This window comes from Doryrhamphus excisus, linkage group LG9 (assembly GCF_037039965.1).
Source record: "Doryrhamphus excisus strain RoL-2023G ecotype Guam linkage group LG9, RoL_Dexc_Guam_v1.1, whole genome shotgun sequence".
In the NCBI taxonomy this organism is placed as follows: domain Eukaryota; kingdom Metazoa; phylum Chordata; class Actinopteri; order Syngnathiformes; family Syngnathidae; genus Doryrhamphus; species Doryrhamphus excisus.
In genome coordinates this window covers 17,966,189-17,991,790 of record NC_136365.1, presented here as the reverse complement: position 1 = coordinate 17,991,790, position 25,602 = coordinate 17,966,189, and the positions used below count along the sequence as shown (strand labels likewise).

The 25,602-nt window shown below is 39.9% G+C and overlaps 1 protein-coding gene across 2 annotated transcripts; it reads left to right on the top strand.

Annotated features, from left to right (window-relative positions):
• The first annotated feature begins 298 nt into the window (after positions 1 to 298).
• On the top strand, positions 299 to 25,009 carry LOC131139750 (ovochymase-2). 2 transcript variants are annotated; one of them, XM_058089630.2, is made up of 25 exons: positions 299 to 771; positions 2,282 to 2,412; positions 3,542 to 3,635; positions 5,661 to 5,801; positions 5,983 to 6,080; positions 6,187 to 6,301; positions 7,394 to 7,606; positions 8,442 to 8,657; positions 11,405 to 11,545; positions 13,275 to 13,520; positions 13,586 to 13,771; positions 15,417 to 15,526; positions 15,606 to 15,706; positions 16,491 to 16,768; positions 18,297 to 18,460; positions 18,534 to 18,717; positions 18,788 to 19,006; positions 20,096 to 20,230; positions 20,309 to 20,530; positions 21,643 to 21,825; positions 21,908 to 22,020; positions 22,512 to 22,606; positions 22,674 to 22,963; positions 24,313 to 24,473; positions 24,681 to 25,009. In XM_058089630.2, exons 1-25 carry the CDS (start codon positions 615 to 617, stop codon positions 24,876 to 24,878), a joined length of 4,191 nt encoding a protein of 1,396 aa, XP_057945613.2. In that variant the 5' UTR covers positions 299 to 614; the 3' UTR covers positions 24,879 to 25,009. The 2 variants fall into 2 exon arrangements, with proteins under 2 accessions (XP_057945613.2, XP_078649654.1); XM_078793528.1 differs by having other exon boundaries at positions 5,956 to 6,080.
• Positions 25,010 to 25,602: the final 593 nt, after the last annotated feature.

Here is a 25,602-nt window from a genome sequence, read left to right as displayed (position 1 = left end):
TTTTTGCATTTTGATATTGTACTTAGAACCTCCTTAAGATCTAACAGTGCAAAATATCAATTATTTTTGTAATTTGTTAATTGGTCTTGATTAGGAGTAAATATGTAATAACTATTATATACCACATTGTGTATTGACCAAAACCATTAATACAGATTCACTTGCACACGTAAAAAAACATAAACCACACAATGATACATATGTTATATATTATGACATCATATCAAAAATCACGTGTCTGAGTATTTTTCAGCTGCACACATATTATTGCCACTAATTCAAAAGTCGAAGTATGAAACACTTTTAATGGCCATTGTCATTTGGTCATCGAACACACACAACCTTTTTTCCGCACCGTACTTACCCGCTGTGGCTGTTGGGCCTTTTTTCTTATCGATGATTGAGTTTTATTTGGAATTAACGGGGGCCTTATCTCATCTAAAAATGTGCAGTGCTGCAATTATCGCCATTACTCATTAACTGTAACAACACTACAGTGTTTATGCTATGTACCATACAACACCCGAGGGCCAAAGTTCACACACAATTGGACATGACATGCCGGTGCCTGGCCAAAAGGCTCCAAGTCTGGATCTTCTCCTGAGAGGACAGAAATGGAGGTCGCAGAAAAGGAACGTCGTCGCTCCAGAGGCTTGAGCACCCTGGAAAAATGGCTGATTTTCCTCTTTGTTGTCATGACCGGCGTATGTGTTGCCGTGGTGACCCTCTACTTCATCGACAAAGAGGACGACTCGGCAACTCATCAAGAGGGTGAGTCCAACTATGATGGATTTTTTTTTTTTTGGTTCACTTGGAGACATGCTACTCAAAAACCAAACAAGAAAAAAAAACCCACCTCAAATCCACCAGGGAAAAGACTGCTTATACAATAAAACACGCTGTGTAATCAATGCTGTTACCATGGCAACTTGATTGATTTCTATCTGGCAACATACATATAAACCAATATTGGTTAAGTGTTGAGAGTCGTTCCCTGTTGTTTTAGCTAATTTTATATACCGTAACCTGGTTCTTCCCATTGATAAAATAAAATAAAATAAAATAAAATAAAATAAAATAAAATAAAATAAAATAAAATTAAATAAAATTAAATAAAATTAAATTAAATTAAATTAAATTAAATTAAATTAAATTAAATTAAATTAAATTAAATCAAATCAAATCAAATCAAATCAAATCAAATCAAATCAAATCAAATCAAATCAAATTAAATTAAATTAAATTAAATTAAATTAAATTAAATTAAATTAAATTAAATTAAATTAAATCAAATCAAATCAAATCAAATCAAATCAAATCAAATCAAATCAAATCAAATTAAATTAAATTAAATTAAATTAAATTAATATGGTATTCATATTATCTGGACTATAAGTGTAATCAATGCTGTTACCATGGCAACTTGATTGATTTCTATCTGGCAACGTACATATATAAGTGTCGAGAGTCGCTCCCCGTTGTTTTAGCTCATTTTATTTACCGTAACTTGGTTCTTCCCATTAAATTAAAAATAAAATAAAATAAAATAAAATAAAATAAAATAAAATAAAATAAAATAAAATAAAATAAAATAAAATAAAATAAAATAAAATAAAATAAAATAAAATAAAATAAAATACGGTATTTGTATTATCTGGACTATAAGTCGCTCCGGAGTATAAGTCGCACAAGGCCAAAAATGCATCATTAGGTAGAAAAAAAACAGAGTATAAGTCGCATTTTTTGCAGGTAATTTATTTTACGAACTACTTGACCAAAACAGACATTGCGTCCTCTTGGAGGGCAATTTCTAACAATAATAAAAGAATAGAGAACAGGCTGAATAGGTGTAAGATATGCTAACACAAAGGTTATTCAGAAAAAAATAAAAAAAAAATAAACATGACCAGAAAAGGTGTCCAGTGTTTATCTAACATAAACATTTTTTTTCATTTTTTAAGCCAACTTATGAAAAAAAGTGGGACTTATAGTCTGGAAAATACGAATAATTAGCTTCAGGGTCATTCCCAACATCCATGCAAGTAAAATAATAAGTTAACCACTCTTTGTGGTAAACTAGCAAGCTGTTAAATCAAATGCACCACATTTACGAGATATAGTCACAGTTGTTGACCGCTAGCTATCGCTATTTTTAAGGTCTTACAGAACCAGTACTAGCGTGTTCAGTGACAAAAATAGCATCATTCCGAATACAATGTACCTGCCGGTGACATTAATCGTCAGCAAAACGATCCTCCCTCTTCCATGCTTTTTTCCCCAGGGCCGATCTCAGGGTGCGGTGGACCCCAGGAGCTCACCGCGGGGTCGGGCACCTTCACCAGCATCCACTATCCCAGTAGCTATGACAACGGGAGGAGCTGCTCCTGGCACATCACTGTTGACCCGGATAAGGTGACGTAATGCCTCCATTGTTAAACACCCCCCAAAACACAATCATTCCCATGCAAGCATGCAACGTTAAGTACGACTGTACAATATCTTGTATAAGTACGACTCAGAGCAGGGGTCTCAAACACGCGGCCCGCGGGCCAAATGTGGCCCGCAGGACACTACTTTGAGGTTTGATATGGATGCTGTATGGTATCATGTACCCAGAAAAAAATATTACATTTGATTAATGTTCATGTTAAAGGTTAAATAACTGTTAATAGTTATCCTCCCTATCCGTGTGGAAGTGGTAAGTTTTTAGCTATTTAAGTTTAAAGGAAATAACTTGAAGGCTACCGTTTAGGTCGCTAGCTCTCTAGTTTGCGAGTTAGCATGTGTCTCAAGACCCTGCAGTTGCGCAATATGTTGTAAATAAAAAGAGTATAAATGTGACTATAGTCGTGCTTTGCCATGTCTACAGGGCTCTAATAATGCTTTGTTCATTTTAATCTGAAAAAAATAATTTGTCTACCCACCAACTATATGTGGTTTCTTAAGTTATTATTATTTGCCGTTTAATTATTATTATTATATTTATTTATTATTGATTAATTGATTGATTTGTTTATTTATTTGTCATCTTATTTTGTGTAGAAAAATAAAAAGTAAGATATTTGAGAACAGTGGAATGTTTTATCAGAGCTTTTCTTGTAGAAAATCAAAACCAAAGCAAAGTTTATTCATTTTTCTGTTTTTAATAAATGCGTTTTTTTTGGGGTTTTTTTGGAAAACTTGATGCGGCCCAGTCTCGCTCAGACCCTAGCTCCAATGGCCCCCAAGTAAATTGAGTTTGAGACCCCTGCAGCAGAGCGTCAGTGTTTTCCAGATGACGAGCAGAGTTTGTTTACTGATTGTCTTATGTGAGGCCAAGCAGTGGAGGACAGCTGGGATGGACGCCACAGACAGATGGCCGCCTCGTCTCCTTCATCCTTCCCAAGAACAGGAGAGGAAAAAAAAATGTGATGCACGACTGCCTCTGTGCCAAGCTTCACTTCCTTTTCCATCTTCTAACCTTGGACACAGATCTCTTAGCGGCGTCTCATATTGCAAATGAATGACATCATGACATTATGGCTGCATTTTATTGTTCCAGGTGATCTCCCTGAGGTTCGAGGAGTTTGCGCTGGAGGACACCAACCTGTGCACTGCAGACTTCATCACACTGCGAGATCCACTAGGAGTCATTGGTAATTTGGCTACTCTCACTGGGGTAATCAGTTTACACTCACTCGGATTCATTGGTAATCAACTTATGTTCGGCAGTAGTCTGTAAGTACTTGGCATTCAGTGGGTGCGAATGGCCATCAGCTTATGTTCACTGGTATTTACTGGTAATCAACTTGGAATCTGTAATCAACTTGCTTTCACTGGGAATGACTGGTAATTTGCTTATTTGCTGGCAGTTGCTCAGAAGCAACTTTTGTTCCCTAGGAGTCACTGGTAATCATTTTATGTTGATTTAGAGTCATTTTTAATCAGTTGGCAAATTTTGTGTGTCACTGGTAATCAGGTTACTTTTCACTGGGAGTCTTTGTTAATCAACTTATGTTCCCTTGGAATCACTGGTAATCAGGTTACTTTTCACTGGGAGTCTTTGTTAATCAACTTATGTTCCCTTGGAATCACTGGTAATCATTTTATGTTAATTTAGAGTCATTTTTAATCAGTTGGCAAATATTGTGCATCACTGGTAATTATGTTAACCTGAGTTCACTGGTAATCAGGTTACTTTTCACTGTGAGTCTTTGATAATCAGTTTATGTTCCCTTGGAGTCACTGGTAATCATGTTATGTTGATTTAGAGTCATTTTTAATCAGTTGGCAAATATTGTGGGTCACTGGTAATCAGGTTATTTTTCACTGGGAGTCTTTGTTAATCAGCTTATGTTCCCTTGGAATCACTGGTAATCATCTTATGTTCATTTAGAGTCATTTTTAATCAGTTGGCAAATATTGTGCATCACTGGTAATTGTGTTAACTTGAGTTCACTGGTAATCAGGTTACTTTTCACTGGGAGCCTTTGGTAATCAGCTTATGTTCCCTTGGAGTCACTAGTAATCATGTTATGTTGATTTAGAGTCATTTTTAATCAGTTGGCAAATATTGTGGGTCGCTGGTAATCAGGTTATTTTTCACTAGGAGTCTTTGTTAATCAACTTATGTTCCCTTGGAGTCACTGGTAATCATCTTATGTTCATTTAGAGTCATTTTTAATTAGTTGGCAGATATTGTGCATCACTGGTAATTATGTTAACTTGAGTTCACTGGTAATCGGGTTACTTTTCACTGGGAGTGGTTTGGTAATCAGCTTATGTTCCCTTGGAATCACTGGTAATCATCTTATGTTGATTTAGGTCATTTTTTTATCAGTTGGCAAATTTTGTGTGTCACTGGTAATCAGGTTACTTTTCACTGGGAGTGTTCGGTAATCAGCTTATGTTCCCTTGGAATCACTGGTAATCATCTTATGTTAATTTAGAGTCATTTTTAATCAATTGGCAAATTTTGTGCGTCACTGGTAATTATGTTAACTTGAGTTCACTGGTAATCATGTTACTTTTCACTGGAGTGTTTTGGTAATCAGCTTATGTTCCCTTGGAGTCACTGGTAATCATCTTATGTTGATTTAGAGTCATTTTTAATCAGTTGGCAAATATTGTGCATCACTGGTATTTATGTTAACTTGAGTTCACTGGTAATCAGGTTACTTTTCACTGGGAGTGTTTTGGTAATCAGCTTATGTTCCCTTGGAGTCACTGGTAATCATCTTATGTTCATTTAGAGTAATTTTTAATCAGTTGGCAAATATTGTGCACCACTGGTAATCAGGTTAGTTTTCACAGGGGTGTTTTGGTAATCAGTTTATGTTCCCTTGGAGTAACTGGTAATCATCTTATGTTGATTTAGAGTAATATTAGCCAACTGATTATTTAGCGTAATCAGTTGGCTAATATTGTGCGTCACTGGTAATCCGGTTATGTTCACTGGGAGTTGCTTATAAGCAACTTATGTTCTGTAGGAGTCACTGGTAATCATGTGACATTCACCTGAGGTTTTTGGTAATCAAGTTATTGTCCACTGGGAGCTTATGTTTACTCTGAGTCACTGGTAAGGAACTGGTAATCAGCTTAATTTGACTGGGAGTTACTCATAGTCGACTTCCATTCACTGGTAATCATGTAGCGTAACGTACTTTGGGTTGTGTATACAGGCAAGTACTGCGGCTACACCAAACCTTTGCCTCTGGTGTCGCTAACCAACCGGCTGACCGTCTACTTCGACACCAACGACAGAAAAACAGAGCAAGGATTCAAGGCTCGTTATGAGGCTGTGTCTCCAGAGCGAACATCAGGTACGACCATGGATGCTCAAAACTGCTGCATGTGCACTTGGCTGCGTACACTTGGCCTAGAAACTGGAGTGTTGCTAGATGAAGTCAGCAGGTGGGGAAGTGGGAGGGGTGTTGTTAGTGTGTGTGTGTGTGTGTGTGTGTGTATCCCTGGAAGTCAAGTGTCCTCCATCCCCACTGCCAGAAATAGCCGGAGCAGGTGGCCCTCTCCAAGGTGACCAGGGGGATCTGATGACCCCTGGCTCTCCTGACAAGAACTACCCAAATGGAGCGCTATACCAGGTATGAGAATACGTACACCTCAACCGTTATTTATTTGCTCCAATAGCGGCCTAGCATCTAGCATGTGGCTACAAATAAAAGTCACATCTGTGTTTTGATCATAAAGTGGAAAATAACCGTACCCGAAGGCGAAAGGGTTCGACTGACGTTCACCTCGTTCGACCTGGTTCCCGATGTGTGTGGAGACTTTGTCCAGGTCTACGATGGATCTTTGTTGTTAGGTAATTAATTTAATTTAATTTTCTACCGCTTTTCCTCACGAGGGTCGCAGGGGTGCTGGAGCTTATCCCAGCTGTCTTCGAGCGAAAGGCACACACTCACATTCATACCTATGGACAATTTGGAGTCGCCAATTAACCTAGCATGTTTTTGGAATGTGGGAGGAAACCGGAGTACCCGAAGAAAACCCACGCATGCACCTGGAGAACATGCAAAGTCCACACAGAGATGGCCGAGGGTGGTGAAAGACAAAATAAGCAGCCAAAAAGTTACCACTTCCACACAAAATAGGAGGAGAACACATTCATTTCATTCATTTTCTACTGCTTATCTTCACAAAGGTCGCAGGGGTGCTGGAGGCTATCCCAGCTGTCTTCAGGCGAAAGGCGGGGTACACCCTGGACTGGTGGCCAGCCAATCACAGGGCACATATAGACAAACAACCATTCACACTCACATTCATACCTATGGACAATTTGGATTCGCTAATTAACCTAGCATGTTTTTGGAATGTGGGAGGAAACCGGAGTACCTGAAGAAAACCCACACATGCACGGGGAGAACATGCAAACTCCACACAGAGATGGCCGAGGGTGGTGAAAGACAAAATAAGCAGCCAAAAAGTTACCACTTCCACACAAAATAGGAGGAGAACACATTCATTTCATTCATTTTCTACTGCTTATCTTCACAAAGGTTGCAGGGGTGCTGGAGGCTATCCCAGCAGTCTTCGGGCGAGAAGCGGTGTACACCCTGGACTGGTGGCCAGCCAATCACAGGGCACATATAGACAAACAACCATTCACACTCACATTCATACCTATGGACAATTTGGATTCGCTAATTAACCTAGCATGTTTTTGGAATGTGGGAGGAAACCGGAGTACCCGGAGAAAACCCACGCATCCACGGGGAGAACATGCAAACTCCACACAGAGATGGCCGAGGGTGGAATTGAACCCTGGTCTCCTAGCTGTGAGGTCTGCGCGCTAACCACTAAACCGCCGTGCCGCCCTCATTTTTAAATATTCAACAATATTTCAAATAATTTCATGATTTTTCTTGACTAATTGTGAGGTTTGTGTCCATTAAAGGAAAATTCTGCGGAGGAACCATGCCAAAGCCAGTGGAGTCCAGCAGCAACTCCATGGTTGTGCGTTTCAAATCTGACAGCACTGGAAGCTCCAGAGGGTTCACGGCTACATACACCAAGTCCAGCCTCCCTCCTATTGTCATCCCCACCACCATGAGACCAACAACCACATCCAAGCCCACCACCACCCAGACCTTCCCGCCTACCACGTCCGGTAAACCGCTTTGATTTTCCTTGTACCTGTCCAATTTTAGACGGATTTATCAACCTCCAACATGTTGAAAATTTTGGATAACATCCAGTCCAGTCTGATGATGATAGCATGTTAGCATGTCAAAATCCTACAGGATTTTATAGGTTGCTTGGCCCCAATGCATGAGAAGGGAAAGTGAAACTGCTTGACGAGGCAATGCACAAGATTAGGTCTATGTCAGGGGTCTCAAACACGCGGCCCGCGGGCCAAACGGTTTCCTCCCACATTCCAAAAACATGCTAGGTTAATTAGCGACTCCAAATTGTCCATAGGTATGAATGTGAGTGTGAATGGTTGTTTGTCTATATGTGCCCTGTGATTGGCTGGCCACCAGTCCAGGGTGTACACCGCCTTTCGCCTGAAGACAGCTGGGATAGGCTCCAGCCTATGAATTATCAATGAATGAATAGTACGTATAAGGAATATGTATATAGGCCACTGTTATGTGTGTTCCTCATGCAGCTGTACTTAATGAAGTGTGTTTTAGTCCCGATCCTCAGTTGGAGTCACGTGACCTAGTCATGTCGGAGAAACCCCCTGTGACACATCCCAGCCCCCTTCTCCCCACTTGAGGTTTAGTTGTTCACTGCTAAATTAAGGCTATGGGTCGACATGCAGGTACTCCCCGGTGGCCAATTAAGGTATATCCTAATATGGGCGTTATCGTCCGCTTCCCATCAATTAGAGGACAATCACAATCAACCCAAGACTCCACTAAGTTCACATGACTTCCACTGTACAAACACCACAAACGACACTTTGTTTTTAACTCGACCCCTCTGCTCTTGTGACGCAGGTTCAGGCGGCGCGGTTATCCTCACTGGCCGTAAGGGAGTGTTCCAGTCTGACGGCTTCCCGAATCCATACCCCGCTCATCAGAACAGCTCTTGGAGGATAACCGTTCCCAAAGGATTCCTGGTGAAGCTTCAGATCACTGATATAGCCATAACTGGGGAGACGGGGCAATGCACGGAGGACAAACTGCTGGTCTCAGACGCTTACAGCACACTAGGTAAGTCATCAAATGGATTGGGGGGGGGGGGGGGGGACAAAGTAAGGAGATGAAAAATTACCACTTCCACATCAAATGGGAGGATAATAATTATTTTTTTCCAACACAAAACATTTAGAGTCATTTTTAATTAGTTGGCAAATATTGTGCATCACTGGTAATTATGTTAACTTGAGTTCACTGCTAATCAGGTTACTTTTCACTGGGAGTCTTTGGTAATCATCTTATGTTCCCTTGGAATCACTGGTAATCATCTTATGTTCATTTAGAGTCATTTTTAATCAGTTGGCAAATATTGTGCGCCACTGGTAATCAGGTTACTTTTCACTGGGAGTGTTTTGGTAATCAGATTATGTTCCCTTGGAGTCGCTGGTAATCATCTTATGTTGATTTAGAGTCATTTTTAATCAGTTGGCAAATATTGTGCGTCACTGGTAATCCAGTTATGTTCACTGGGAGTTGCTTATAAGCAACTTATGTTCTGTAGGAGTCACTGGTAATCATGTGACATTCACCTGAGGTTTTTGGTAATCAAGTTATTGTCTACTCGGAGCCTATGTTTACTCTGAGTCACTGGTAAGGAACTGGTAATCAGTTTAATTTGACTGGGAGTTACTCATAATCGACTTCCATTCACTGGTAATCATGTGACATTCACCTGAGGTTTTTGGTAATGAAGTTATTGTCCACTGGGAGCTTATGTTTATTCTGAGTCACTGGTAAGGAACTGGTAATCAGTTTAATTTGACTGGGAGTTACTCATAATCGACTTACATTCACTGGTAATCATGTGACATTCACCTGAGGTTTTTGGTAATGAAGTTATTGTCCAGTAAGGAGATAAAAACGTACCACTTCCACATCAAATGGGAGGATATTTTTTTTCCAACACAAAACAGTAATTAATACATATTTGAAAAACTCTGAGAGAGTGAAGGAGTGATGTTTGAACCCCAATGTAGCAATGGATGACCATATATCACATTACCTTCACACTGCATGTCAGCCAAGGCATATCCAACATGATTGACTCAACAAAATAGTTATCCTCCCATTATGTGTGGAAGTGGTACATTTGTGGCTTCTTACTTTGTCCTTCTTCTCCGCTCCGATTGAAACATTTGCTTAAGTTTAGAATAAGTCAATTGGACAGGCTAACTAATTAGCTTGGTCGTTGGCTATGCTAGCGGCGACTATGCTAGCATCTCCTATGTGATGTAAAGGTGTTATTTGTCTACAGTACTCTATGCTGTAACTACGAAAACATTCCTTTTTTTAATATTGAGTCCTACTTCGCGAAAATTCACTTATCGTGATCGGGCATGGAACCAATTAACCATGATAAACGAGGGACGACTGTATTCGCAGTTTCCAGTGGTTCCGTTCTAATATTGGAAACCAACAGCCACTAAGTGAACCGAGCCGATGCAGTGGATAAGTGGACTATGCCGTTTGTGAGCCGCACCTCACTCAAACAGCCTCCGCACTGCAGTAAAACACATGATTAGGATCTCCTTTGCAAATGATAAATTAGCGCCTCTCTTTATTATTCTTCACTTGAGTGACTTCTAGGGGGGAGCTGATACAGCGTTATCTTGTGCTGAGGTTTCAAGGACTAAAACGCACACGGCATGAAAACACACTGGGTGTTGATTATCATCGTGTGTGTGTGTGTGTGTGTGTTTGCTCACATGTTAAAACTTGTCTTTATTCATTCAAGAACTATCATTTTTGACATTATTTTACATGCACACTGGCCATTTTATTATGTAGACATCCAGGAACAAGCAAAATAAAACACTTATTAGTTATTACACTACACATCTATAATGCTTATACATTTTTATATTTTTCTCTTTATTTTATTTATACACATTTTGTATTTTTAATGGTAATGATAATGATTTTATTTCATTTGAACATGCATCAGATTACAATTGAATGCATCCCATAATCAGTTCACAGTTTCACATGTCCAAAAGGAGTAGGAAGAAGCAAAGCTTATTAAATCCTACCCCTCCATCTGGTACTTTTACAATCAGTAACTGTTACATTTGTTCACTTCCTGCTTTCCTAATGTAGTTAAAAACATTTTTTTTTGCATTTTTATTGAGTAATCAATTGAGTTTTATTTTATTATTTAATATTATTTATTATATTATATATATTATTATTATATATATTATTTTATTTTATTGAGTTATTTATTTAAGTTTTTTATTTTCATTTTTTTAGTGATTTTTAAATTTTTGTCAGATACCAAAGTACGAGGTGATGTGACCATACAATTAATAATAATTAATAAATTATTAATTAAAATAATGAATAAATTACAAATTAAACATTTAATTTTAGCATATTTTTCAAATGTTTTATTCCTAAAATTGCTGTTTTAAAAAATAATAAAAATGATTTATTATAATAATAATAATAAAAAAAACATAACACAATAAAAATAAAATTTAATAAGATATAATAGGATTTTTAAAATTCAATTCATTCAAGCAGAGTAAATATAGTTCCTTTAGAAAGCTAAAGCTACATTGTTTGCATACTGCACCGTCAAAATTGAACATCATTATCTTTTTTTTTATCATTGATCATAAATGCAGCAGCCTACTCCAGCATGTAAACAAACACACACAACATAACAAAGCACTAAATGATTAATTGTGTCCTTTAGATGCCCGTCTAATGGTCCTCTCCCTGTCTATTTTTGGCCTTTTTTTTTTTGTTTGCGTCCACAGGCGTCCACTGTGGCTACATCCGTCCTCCCGTGGTGGTGGCAGCCACTAACACAATGACTGTCTCCTTCCAGTCTGACGGTCGCCTCACAGACAGAGGCTTCTCTGCCAAGTGGGAAGCTGTGTACCCCGAGGATATAGCAGGTAGAACACACACACACACACATTTATAAGCAGCTCATTAAGCCCAACTATAAAGCATCTCGCCCTTCAGTCCTGCAGCTGTAGAAGCTACAAAAGTGATTACTAAACCAGCGTGAACTTTGTCATCATGGCGAGCATGAAAATGACATAAAAGTCTTTTATGGCTTCCTCTTAATCTACAACAGGCCAGGATCACTTAAGCCACTGAGTCATACATTCATAATTTTTATGTTATTTCTGTATTAACACGCCAGTGTTAATTCACTGTTATCCATGGCAACATTTCATACTATGTTATCATACAGTCCATAATCATACATACATAACATTCACAGTCAGCATAACCATCATAATGAAATATCTTTGATATATTATTAAACATATCGTGGGTAAGATACAGTTTTGTCTTCTGTTTGGTGAATTTATTTGTAGTTGTATGTCTATTGAGGGGCTGCATGGTGATCGAGTGGTTAGCGCGCAGACCTCACAGCTAGGAGACCAGGGTTCAATTCCACCCATCTCTGTGTGGAGTTTGCATGTTCTCCCCGTGCATGCGTGGGTTTTCTCCGGGTACTCCGGTTTCCTCCCACATTCCAAAAACATGCTAGGTTAATTAGCAACTCCAAATTGTCCATAGGTATGAATGTGAGTGTGAATGGTTGTTTGTCTATATGTGCCCTGTGATTGGCTGGCGACCAATCCAGGGTGTACTCCGCCTCTCGCCCGAAGACAGCTGGGATAGGCTCCAGCACCCTCCTGCGACCCTTGTGAGGAAAAGCGGTAGAAAATGGATGAATGAATGAATGTCTATTGAGTGTATAAGCTGCGGTAAGATGTGGTGATCTTTATGCAACTAATGTTACACGGTAATGTTACACGGAAACGTAATAATTGGAAATAATTATAAAAACACGGAATGTTATATGGAAACATAATAATTGGAAATAATTATAAAACACGCAATGTTACACGGAAACATAATAATTGGAAATAATTATAAAAACACGGAATGTTACACGGAAACGTAATAATTGGAAATAATTATAAAAACACGGAATGTTATATGGAAACATAATAATTGGAAATAATTATAAAACACGCAATGTTACACGGAAACATAATAATTGGAAATAATTATAAAAACACGGAATGTTACACGGAAACATAATAATTTGAAATAATTATATAAACACGCAATGTTACACAGAAACGTAATAATTGGAAATAATTATAAAAACACAGAATGTTATATGGAAACATAATAATTGGAAATAATTATAAAACACGCAATGTTACACGGAAACATAATAATTGCAAATAATTATAAAAACACAGAATGTTATATGGAAACATAATAATTGGAAATAATTATAAAAACACGGAATGTTACACGGAAACGTAATAATTAGAAATAATTATATAAACACGCAATGTTACACGGAAACGTAATAATTGGAAATAATTATAAAAACACAGAATGTTATATGGAAACGTAATAATTGGAAATAATTATGAAAACAAAGTCACATAAGGTGCAGAAATCAATAAGGAAATGAATTTAATATGAGGCGTATTACAGAATGAGCACATAAAGCATGAGATTATGCACAAATGCGCGTCAGCCCAGAGCTAACATTATCAAATGTCAAAATGATCATTATCATTATCTTCAGGATTAAGCTTATGACATGCGTATTGTATACACACGACTAATTAATGCTATTGTCAGAAATCCAGGGCTGTGGCGTGTCTTCCAAGGAGGCGACGGGGGTCATCAAGTCCTCCAACTGGCCCATGAACTACAAGGCCAACGCTGAGTGCATGTGGAACGTTGCGTTGCCTTTAGGCAAGAAAATCACGTTGACCTTCACTCACTTTGACCTGGAGGCCAAAAACCTCCTGTTGTCCAAATGCTTCGACAACGTCATGGTGTACGACATCAATGGCCTTACCAACGCCTTGATTCAGAAGCACGGTGGGTAATGAAATATCGCATGAACCAATTTGGACCAGAAGTACTGACCAGTTGTTACTCTTCAGGACCATTTTGTGGCACCAAGATACCAAAAACCATCCAGAGCAAAGGGAACAGACTGATGATACGCTTCCATTCCGACTTGTTCACCGAGGGTAAAGGTTTCAGGGCCTACTGGACTACAAACCCCAGCTTGCCTGCACCCACTGAGCCACCTGTGCCACCTAATCCTTGGGATGACATCATCATAGGTGAAGTAGCACACGATAGCATTGGCTGCAAAAACATGGGGAGGCTCAAGGTTAGGGGCAAGGGATGGGGTCAAGGTTGGTGTTTGGGTTAGGGGGAACAAATTGGGCTATGGTTAGAGTTAGGGTGGGGGGGTAAAGGTTTATGTTAGGGTTAAGATTGGGATTTGTGTTAAGATTAGGGTTTTAGTTTTAGGGTTTGGTGCAGGATTAGGGTTTGGTTTAGGGTTAGGTGTTTTTTGGTTAGGACTGAATTTAAAGTTAGGGTTGGGAGGGTAGGGTAAAGATGGAAGGGGTTAGGGTTAGTATCCTACTTTGATTTCAGGTTTAGGGTTGGGGGATTAGGTCTGGCAAGGTCTGGCATTTCAGGACAGGAGTTGAATGAAGGTTTGGGTTAGGGGTTGTGGTTTAGGGTTGTGTGTCAAGGTTGGAATTACCGTATTTTCCGGACTATAAGTCACACTTTTTTTCATAGGTTGGCTGTTCCTGCGACTTATACTCCAGAGCGACTTATAAATGAAAAAACAGTTTATGGTAATGGTAATGGTAATGGTTTTATTTCATTTGAACATGCATCAGATTACAATTGAATGCATCACATAATCAGTTCACAGTTCCACATGTCCAAAAGGAGTAGGAAGAAGCAAAGCTTATTAAATCCTACCCCTCCATCTGGTACTTTTACAATCAGTAACTGTTACATTTGTTCACTTCCTGCTTTCCTAATAAAGTTTAATTTAATTTAATTTAATTTAATTTAATTTAATTTAATTTAATTTAATTTAATTTAATTTAATTTAATTTAATTTAATTTAATTTAATTTAATTTAATTTAATTTAATTTAATTTAATTTAATTTAATTTAATTTTTTGAGGTCCTTACTCAATCCATTCCATAGTTTGGTTCCACATACTGAAATGCTATGGCTTTTTAACGTAGTCCTAGCATAGAAGTGTTTCAAATGTAGTTCTTCCCTGAGATCATATTTCTCCTCTCTTGTAGAGAAGTATTGGATGACATTTTTAGCTAATTGGTTATTTTTAGCCTTATGCATTATTTTAGCTGTTTGAAGATGAACTATATCAGCAAGTTGAAGTATTTGTTATTTTAGAAATAAGGAGTTAGTATGTTCTCTGTAGGCGGCATTATGAATTATCCTTACTGACCTTATTTGCAGTACATTTAGCGAGTGAAGATTGCTTTTATAGTTATTAGCCCATATGTCCACACAAAAAGTAGGATAAGGTAGAACCAGAGAGCAATAAAAAGTGTGGAGTGATTTCTGACTTGCCTTCCAAGATGACGTAATGTCATTTTTGGTCAAATACTAAAATAAATTACCCGCAAAAAATGCGACTTATACTCCAGTGCGACTTATGTATGTTTTTTTTCTACCTAATTATGCATTTTTGCATTGAGCGACTTATACTACGGAGCGACTTATAGTCCAGAAAATACTGTAATATTCTACTATTTTAGTCTTACAAACTGACTCCAGTTTAGAGCCTGGGGAGAATGATAGATGATAGAATAACAATGGGACTATGATGAATCAAATGATGATACAACTAATCAAAACAGTCACCATCTGTCGTAGTAGCATACTAAACACAAATACACAGCAGTAATGTCTGTTCTTTTTCCCAGACTGGCCCAGTACATGTGGCAAACCTGCCATCCCTCCTGCTGTGATGTCTCGCATCGTCAACGGAGAAGCCGCCAGACCACACTCGTGGCCCTGGCAGGTGTCCATGCAGGTGAGAAGGCATCACGATCACAGTGACGTCGTAACCCTTCAATATCATTTGAGGCGTACGTGACCGTGTTTAATATCAGGTGTGGCCAGCCAGCCGTCCTGAGCCGACGTTCTTCCATACGTGTGGCGGGACTCTGATTCATAAGAACTGGGTGCTGACAGCAGCTCACTGCTTCATCAAGTAAGGGCTCCCTCGCCATGTTGTGTTTTTTAGTAATTGAGTAATTAATTAATCATCATTAATTTTAATTTTAATTTTAATTTTAATTTTAATTTTAATTTTAATTTTAATTTTAATTTTAATTTTTATTTTTATTTTTATTTTTATTTTTATTTTTATTTTTATTTTTATTTTTATTTTTATTTTTATTTTTATTTTTATTTTTATTTTTATTTTTATTTTTATTTTTATTTTTTTCATTCATTTTCTACCGCTTATCCTCACGAGGGTCGGGGGAGGTGCTGGAGCCTATTCCAGCTGTCTTCAGGCAAGAGGCGGGGTACACCCTGGACTGGTGGCCAGCCAATCACAGGGCACATATAGACAAACAACCATTCACACTCACATTCAGGACTGGTTAAAAAACATGGCCGCCATCAAATGTTTTTGCAGGGGCTGAGGCGGAACTAGCTGTCCATGAGTCATTGACCATTTGTCTAATCATTATAAAACTTTTAAGCTATCTTTATTGCAAATATCACCTGCATGAGTGCTACCGACACTGGGGAGCTGCGGTTTATTGACGGAAATATGAATTCCAACGTGTTCTGTGACATTTTTACATGTGACATGTTACATGTTATGACACAAAAAATTGAGACATTACCTTAACTGTTGATGTCAGCCATGGTCTTATGAAAATATTCCATTTATTAACATTGAATTATGTATCGTGTAAGAGTCAAGGACTAATTAACCGCTATAAACGAGGGATGACTATATTTTCCACCCACTTCCGATCTAGTTACGCTGATGAGCTGCACCGCTGGCGCATGTGCCTGGGCAAGCACAACCTGACCTTCACAGAGCCCAGCGAGCGCTGCCTGAACGTGATGGGCATTTACCGCCACGAGGCGTTCAAGTACCCCACGGTGCCCACGGTGGAGTTTGACATCGCTCTGGTCAGGCTGGACGGGGAGGCCGAGGTCAGCGACCAGATTTCTTACGCCTGCCTTCCCACCGAGGAAGAGGTGCTGGACGGGGGAAAGATGTGCTACGCTAGCGGCTGGGGAGACGAGACGGGTACGCTTGTTTGGAAAACGCTAACAAAGCAGAACAGAACAATCTGGAATAAAGTGACCACATTTCTGCAATCTGCAGTTTCCGCTCTGACAAGAATGAAGCGATAATTCTCAATGCTGTCAGGTCATTACAATGGATCGAATGTGACAGAAAGACAACCACTAAGCCTGTTTTTCATGTTCAGTTACAATTAATGCTATTATCTGGATCAAATCCTGATCAAATGATTGAGTTTCTGATGTGAATGCATGTGTTTGAAATTCTGATATTTTTGATGATTCACCTAGTTGACTGTCACGCAGCTAAAACCTTATTTCTAAGGTCCATTAGATGTATAGTGGTTCACTGAGGTGACTATCATGCAGCTGAAACATTATCTGTAATCTGGATCAAATCCGGATCAAATCCGAGTGTGAACGAGTGTGTTAATTCTGATATTTTTATGATGCCATCATTACAGGTGTATCAGTAGTTTAGTAGTTTACCTAGGTGACTATCATGCAGCTAAAACATCCCTTATTTCTAATCTAGACCAAAACCAGATAGAATCTTTCAGTCCCTGATGTGAACGGATGTATCAAAATTGTAATATTTTTATGACATCATCAGTGAGAGTCTATCAGTAGTGTAGTCGTTCACTTTGGGGACAATCATGCAGCTAAAACATGACTTATTTGTAATCTGGAATAAATCCAGATCAAACTGTTCAGTTCGCCATGTAAACAGATGTGTTGAAATTCTGATATTTTTATGATTTCAACAAAGCGGGTTCGCCTAGCTGACTGTCATGGAGCTAGAACATTACTTATTTATAATCTGGACCAAATCCAGATCTAATCCTGATGTGAACGAATGTGTTAATTCTGATATTTTTATGATGCCATCAATACGGGTGTATCAGTAGTGTAGTAGTTTACCTAGGTGACTATCATGCAGCTAAAATATCACTTTTCACAATTTTATCACAATTTTAATATTTTTATGACATCGTCAGTTGTGTAGTGGTTCAGTTAGGTGACTATGGTGCAGCTAAAATGTTATTTTTACATTATTATTTGTAATCTAGACTGGATCCAGATTGAGTCTTTTTACTTTCTAGTGTGAACGGATGTATTGAAATATTAATATTTTTATGACATTGTTTGTGCGGGTTCATTAGATGTATCGTGTTTCACTCAGGTGACTATCATGCAGCTGAAACATTATCTGTAATCTGGATCTGATCCGGATCTAATCCTGATGTGAACCAATGTGTTAATTGATATTGATATTTTTATGATATTTATATAATTTTAATATCTTTATATCAGCTAAAACATGACTTATTTGTAATCTGGACTAAATCCGGATCAAATTGTTCAGTTCGCCATGTAAACAGATGTGTTGTAATTCTGATATTTTTATGATTTCAACAAAGCGGGTTCACCTAGCTGACTGTCATGAAGCTAGAACATTACTTATTTATAATCTGGACCAAATCCGGATCAGATAAAATAGAAAACATACATTGAATTGATGTGTTCTGCAGGGAATCCTTTCAATGCCAAAGTTGCAGAGGCTCTCAACCAGGTCGCCTTGCCTGTTGTTCCGTACAACACTTGCAAGAGAATGGACTACTGGTGGTTCCAGGTCAAGACCTCCATGATCTGCTGTGGTTATACCTTGCCGGATGAGCTCAAGTCAGTCTGTCAGGTATACAAAAAAAATCACCAACGACACTTTTATCGGAACGTCATACCTTGACGTAACCTTGATGTTGTGATAGGGAGATTCCGGTGGTCCTTTAGTATGCCAGGACTCCCCCAGCAGTCCTTGGGAAGTCCATGGAATAACCAGCTTTGGTCCTATTGGATGCATTATGAACAAGAAGCCCTCTGTGTTCACCCGCTCGTCCGCTTACATCCCGTGGATCAACAACATCATACGCAGGGACATCTACAATGAACACAGTATGGTTCTACGGTTAATATCATCTTTTGCTTTGTTTTGTTTTTCATCATCTTACACATCATGTACTAGCATCCGGTTGTGGCGGAGCAAAGGACTTGACGGGCGTAGGTGGCACTCTGTCCTCCATGGGATACCCCAGCAGCTACAGCAACAAAGCCAAGTGTCAATGGAATATCCAAGCACCTGCAGGAAAACTAGTCCACATCCACTTCAGCAATTTCTCCCTGGAGGAGAGCCAACTGTGCCTGAATGACAAAGTTAGCATTTCGGACAGAATGGGAAGTTTAGGTATGTAAACATAACTACTATGTCGTACTATGTCGTAGGTTAAACACAAACACAACATGGAAGTGAATGAATGGGTGTTTTTCAGTTAAACAATTCTGAATTTCATATGCAGTTTCAGTATCGGATTTCATTATTACTAACGGTATATCTCATTATGAATTTAAGTGATTGAGCTAACTTAACAGCGATTACCACACAACTTCCTTGTTTGAGGAATTATTTGCTATTTCATAGTATAAAATTTGTATTTTTGAAATTTATAAATATTGTTACTTTAAATATTTTACTTTATTTTAATTAATTTATCATAAATATTAAACTTTATGTATTTTCTTAGTTTTATTTTGTTTATTTCCTAGTATGACTTTAATGATATATAATGTTGTATTCAATATTTTCTGTTAAAAATATTAATATATTTACTTTCATTCATTCATTTTCTACCACTTATCCTCACGAGGGTTGCGGGGGTTGCTGGAGCCTATCCCAGCTGTCTTCGGGCAAGAGGTGGGGTACACCCTGGACTGGTTGCCAGCCAATCACAGGGCACATATAGACAAACAACCATTCACACTCACATTCATACCTATGGACAATTTGGAGTCGCCAATTAACCTAGCATGGTTTTGGAATGTGGGAGGAACCCGGAGAAAACCCACGCATGCACGGGGAGAACATGCAAACTCCACACAGAGATGGCCAAGGGTGGAATCGAACCCTGGTCTTCTAGCTGTGAGGTCTGCGCGCTATTTTAGATGTTTTTTTTTATATATTGTATGGTTTTATTTGATTTTTTTCTCATTATTCCTATTAGCCACACAATTAAAAGTAATGTGGTTGTACTTCATTTTTATAATTTAATTTATATTCATAAATATGCTGTTAAAATGCTTGGTTAATTAGTAATACATAATAATAATACTAATTAGGGCTTTGGCTGGTAACCAGTGAGCTCCAGCAGTTCACCGCAACCATAATGAGAATTACACGGCATAGAAAATGAATGAACATCACTTCATATTAATATTTCATAATATATATTTTTTGGTGTTTACTTGTGAGACTGACAGCTCTTGTGTGTGTGTTCAGGCACCTACTGCAGTCACACTCCCCCCATGGACTTGGTAAGTGACGGGAACTCACTTCACATCAGCTTCTCCTCCAATGACAAGGTGGTGGACACAGGCTTTACGGCCACATGGAAGGCAGTGGACCCATGGGAAGGTAAAAACAGGACGAGTCGTGTTTCCTGTATATGGCTCTACCCCTGTTAACACTGTCTACATGTCCACTCCAATGCAGCTCCTTGTGGAGGAAGCTTTGGCAGCACCCAGGGTGAAATCACCAGCCCCAACTGGCCCAAAGACTATCCGGGGCAGGTTGCGTGTACGTGGAGGATCAAGGTCCCCTCGGTGAAAAGCATCCATGTCGCCTTTACGCACTTTGAACTGCAAGCTGTGAACGTGTTGGGGAAGTGTGTGGACTATGTGGAGGTCTTCAACGGGGAAAGCATGGCCTCACAAGGTTAAAAAAAAACATTATTATTATTATTATATGACAGTACAGGACATTTTAAAAATAAGTCAGGAATTGAATTGCACGGTGGGCGTGTGGTTAGCTTGTGGCCTCACAGCTAGGGGACCCGGGTTCAATTCCCCCTCAGCCATCTCTCTTATTGGCGACTCCAAATTGTCCATAGGTATGAATTTGAGTGTGAATGGTTGTTTGTCTATATGTGCCCTGTGATTGACTAGCCACCAGTCCAGGGTGTACCCCGCCTCTCGCCCAAAGACAGCTGGGATAGGCTCCAGCACCCCCCGCGATCCTCGTGAGGATAAGCGGTAGAAAATGAATGAATGAATGATTGTCAACTTGGCTGCACGGTGGTCGAGTGGTTAGCTTGTGGCCTCACAGCTGGGAGACCCAAGTTCAATTCCCCCTCGGCCATCTCTCTTATTGGCGACTCCAAATTGTCCATAGGTATGAATTTGAGTGTGAATGGTTGTTTGTCTATATGTGCCCTGTGATTGGCTGGCCACCAGTCCAGGGTGTACCCCGCCTCTCGCCCAAAGACAGCTGGGATAGGCTCCAGCACCCCCCGCGATCCTCGTGAGGATAAGCGGTAGAAAATGAATGAATGAATGATTGTCAACTTGGCTGCACGGTGATCGAGTGGTTAGCTTGTGGCCTCACAGCTGGGAGACCCAAGTTCAATTCCCCCTCGGCCATCTCTCTTATTGGCAACTCCAAATTGTCCATAGGTATGAATTTGAGTGTGAATGGTTGTTTGTCTATATGTGCCCTGTGATTGGCTGGCCACCAGTCTAGGGTGTACCCCGCCTTTCGCCCTAAGACAGCTGGGATAGGCTCCAGCACCCCCTCATGAGGATAAGCGGTAGAAAATGAATGAATGAATGATTGTCAACTTGGCCATATTGTATTGCGCAACCATGACACCAAAGTGTATTCCATCATCACATTTTCATGAATGGTACCCTTTTGTAAAAACACCAAAAAAGCCAAAGAAAAAGCAAAACACACATAGGTAATAGAATATATGTTGGGTTTTTGTACCGTATTTTTATGGACTTAATGACATTTGTTACATATAATAATAATATATAGTACACGCATAGGTCGCTTCTGTGGCTTCGCCCTGCCCCCCAAAATGGCCGTCCCATCTGACACAGTAGTCATTCGCTTCCTGAGCAATGGAGCCAACCATCAACAGGGTTTCCGTGGTTACTGGACCACCGATGCCAACGTCATTCCCACTCTGCCTCCTCCCATTCCGAACCCGTGGGACAACATTACCATCAGTGAGTGTATCCCGATATTAGTATACATGTGAATGTGTTGTTATCATCATATTTAATATGCATATATGGTTTATTCTACCAGGCTGGCCAGAAGATTGTGGTAACCCGGAAGTTGCCCCCAGTCTGAGCACCGTAAGGGTGGTTAATGGAGTAGAAGCCGTCCCCCACTCCTGGCCCTGGCAAGTCTCCATGCAGGTACACTTAAACCCAGCCATCCAAAAGGATGGTTTTCAAGTGTAAAAAGAAGCTAACAACTGCTATTAGTGAAACTGCTATTTTTTTGGCGAGAGGCACAAAGAGGTGATGATGCAACTCTACAATTTAAGGCAGCAACCGCAGAACAATATTTACTTTCACTTTTAAGTCTCCAAATACCAAAAAAGTGGAAAGTTGCCAGATTTAGCGAGAAAATCACCAACTTAGCAACGCTACCTGAGGTTCCACTGTACCTTTACCTTAACTTTCTTGACAGTGATGATGAAGGTGCACCTTCTTGAAAACAAAGCTAAAAAAAAGCAAAAACAACTCCCACTGCGGTCACATAATTTTCGACCTAAAATTTTGGTTGAATTCTGAATTGAAGAAACCTCAGAAGTGTCCAGTGTTATTGCTTCTGCTGAATTTTTGTTATTACACTAATTGAAGGGCTTTTATTTTGTAAAACTGCATCCTGTTTCCTCCCCCAGGCCACTCCAATGCTTCCCATCCCTTACATGCATGGCTGTGGAGGTTCTTTGATCCATGAGGAGTGGATCCTGACAGCTGCCCACTGCTTCATGTTGTAAGACCACAATATGGATTACCGTTCTAAAGCGTTTTTACGTTACACACTACATTCTGCCGCCCAGCCCGCTGAACCGACCCTCCTTTTGGCGCATGTGCCTGGGGAAGCATCACATGAACTCCTCCATGGACGTCCCCTCGGCCGAGGCTTGTTACAAGGTGGATGGGATCATCCGGCACAAGGACTTTGTCTACGAGGATGACCGCAGCGACATCACCAACGACATCGCTCTGGTGCATCTGGCCCAGCCGGTCAACATGACCAGGGAGATCAGCCCCATATGTCTGCCCCAACCGGGTGTCGTGGTTCCAGCCGGGACGCCCTGTTTTGTCACCGGCTGGGGGGATGAAAAAGGTGGATGCTTCTGATTTTTGGAAATCTGTTTAACATATTTGGTTGTTTGTCTATATGTGCCCTGTGATTGGCTGGAGACCAGTCCAGGGTGTACCCCGCCTCTCGCCCTAAGACAGCTGGGATAGGCTCCAGCACCCACTGCGACCCTCGTGAGGAAAAGCGGTAGAAAATGAATTAATGAATATTTGGTTGTTTGTCTATATGTGCCCTGTGATTGGCTGGTGACCAGTCCAGGGTGTACCCTGCCTCTTGCCCTAAGACAGCTGGGATAGGCTCCAGCACCCACTGCAACCCTTGTGAGGAAAAGCGGTAGAAAATGAATGAATGAATGTTTAACATATTTGTTTGTTTGTCTATATGTGCCCTGTGATTGGCTGGCGACCAGTCTAGGGTGTACCCCGCCTTTTGCCCTAAGACAGCTGGGATAGGCTCCAGCACCCACTGCAACCCTTGTGAGGAAAAGCGGTAGAAAATGAATGAATGAATGTTTAACATATTTGGTTGTTCGTCTATATGTGAACAGTGATTGGCTGGCCACCAGTCCAGGGTGTACCCCACCTCTTGCCCTAAGACAGCTGGGATAGGCTCCAGCACACCCCACGACCCTCGTGAGGAAAAGCGGTAGAAAATGAATGAATGAATATTTGGTTGTTTGTTTATATGTGACCTGTGATTGGCTGGCCACCAGTCCAGGGTGTACCCCGCCTCTTGCCCTAGACAGCTGGGATAGGCTCCAGCACCGACTGCGACCCTCGTGAGGAAAAACGGTAGATAATGAATGAATGAATATTTGGTTGTTTGTCTATATGTGCCCTGTGATTGGCTGGTGACCAGTCCAGGGTGTACCCTGCCTCTTGCCCTAAGACAGCTGGGATAGGCTCCAGCACCCACTGCAACCCTTGTGAGGAAAAGCGGTAGAAAATGAATGAATGAATGTTTAACATATTTGTTTGTTTGTCTATATGTGCCCTGTGATTGGCTGGCGACCAGTCTAGGGTGTACCCCGCCTTTTGCCCTAAGACAGCTGGGATAGGCTCCAGCACCCACTGCAACCCTTGTGAGGAAAAACGGTAGAAAATGAATGAATGAATGTTTAACATATTTGGTTTTTTGTCTATATGTGAACAGTGATTGGCTGGCCACCAGTCCAGGGTGTACCCCGCCTCTCGCCCGAAGACAGCTGGGATAGGCTCCAGCACCCCCGCCACCCTTTTGAGGAGAAGCAGTAGAAAATGAATGAATGAATGTTTAAGATCTTCTAAATATGGTTTATTGCATTATTACATAATTAAGTGCATTATTAATGTAATTAAAGAAAATTTAAACTGTCTCCACCTGCTTTCTTGTAGGCAACCTCTTCCCCAAAGTGTCGGAGAAACTGAACCAGGCATCACTTCCCGTAGTGGACTTCCAGACCTGCAGTAAACCGGCCTACTGGTGGAACACCGTGAGGCCGTCCATGATCTGTGCTGGCTACGAGTCCCCTGATGAGCTCAAGTCTGCCTGCCAGGTAAGTAAAATATTAAAATTATTTTTTTCTTCCAAATCCTGGCATCATGTGGTCGTTTCAGACACAGGAATGTGTGGTGTCCTCTCATAATTGGTGCTTTACGTAACAGCCTGTTTTGTTTGCGATCATTCAGCCTTGATTTACTCACAAAAACAAAAGCAAACATTGTTGTTGTTCATTCAAGTCTTTTTCAACTTGCCCTTGCAGGGTGACTCCGGGGGTCCCTTTGCGTGTAAGGCTGCCGGGGTGAACACAACCTGGGAAGTGCACGGCATCGTCAGTTTTGGACCCCAGGGCTGCATCAGGAACAAGAAACCCTCGGTGTTCACTCGTGTATCCGCGTTTAGCGACTGGGTCAATGATAACATCAAGAGGTTCTTGTACGAAAGGGCCCGATACGACTAAAGCTGGACTTGACTTGGAAATTAGTCAGTAATGCAGTATTGTATCATGAAGTGATGTCACACGTTAAAGGAATGACGCATGAATGGTGTAGACAAGTGTGAGTGTGCCCTAAGAGAAAGATTGTTATTATTATTATTATTATTATTATTTATTATATTACTGCTAAAAAACAAATGTGCCTCTTTCTTTACTGTTCATCATTTCATGAAAACAAGTAATAATGCAAATGTTGTAATAAATTTGTTATAATAACATAAATATAATATAAAATAAAATACCCCAAAAAGACTTGACTGTACTGCTACTTCATTCTAAATAAAATGTATAAATATATTTAGCATCTTAGCATTTAAGCTATTTTGCAGGTATAAACTTACATCAAGTGTAAGCTCTATCATGCTAGTTGTTAGCATGCTAACATTTGGATGTTAGCTATTTTGCTATTCATGAACTTATATAGACATTTAGGGTTGTCATGCTACTTGTTAGTATTCTAACAATTATAATACTAATATTAGTATTTCACTCATTTTCTGAGGTATTACAACACTTAGACACTTAACAGCATGTTAGTATTGTTAGTATGTTAATGTTAGCATGTTAGCCTTAACCATTTTCATAGGCATAACCCTACGCAAACTAAGCATTATTACACTAGCATGTTAGCACTGCTTGCATTTTTTGCTATTTATTAAGTTACAATGACACTCGGTGTTCTCTTGTG

Bases quoted from the DNA above. Each gene is read 5' to 3' on its own strand.
- LOC131139750 (XM_078793528.1), top strand. From the start codon at position 615: ATGGAGGTCGCAGAAAAGGAACGTCGTCGCTCCAGAGGCTTGAGCACC. The intron at 21,826-21,907 runs GTGAGTGTATCC...TTATTCTACCAG, and splicing joins GTGGGACAACATTACCATCA to GCTGGCCAGAAGATTGTGGT. The intron at 24,474-24,680 runs GTAAGTAAAATA...TTGCCCTTGCAG, and splicing joins AGCTCAAGTCTGCCTGCCAG to GGTGACTCCGGGGGTCCCTT.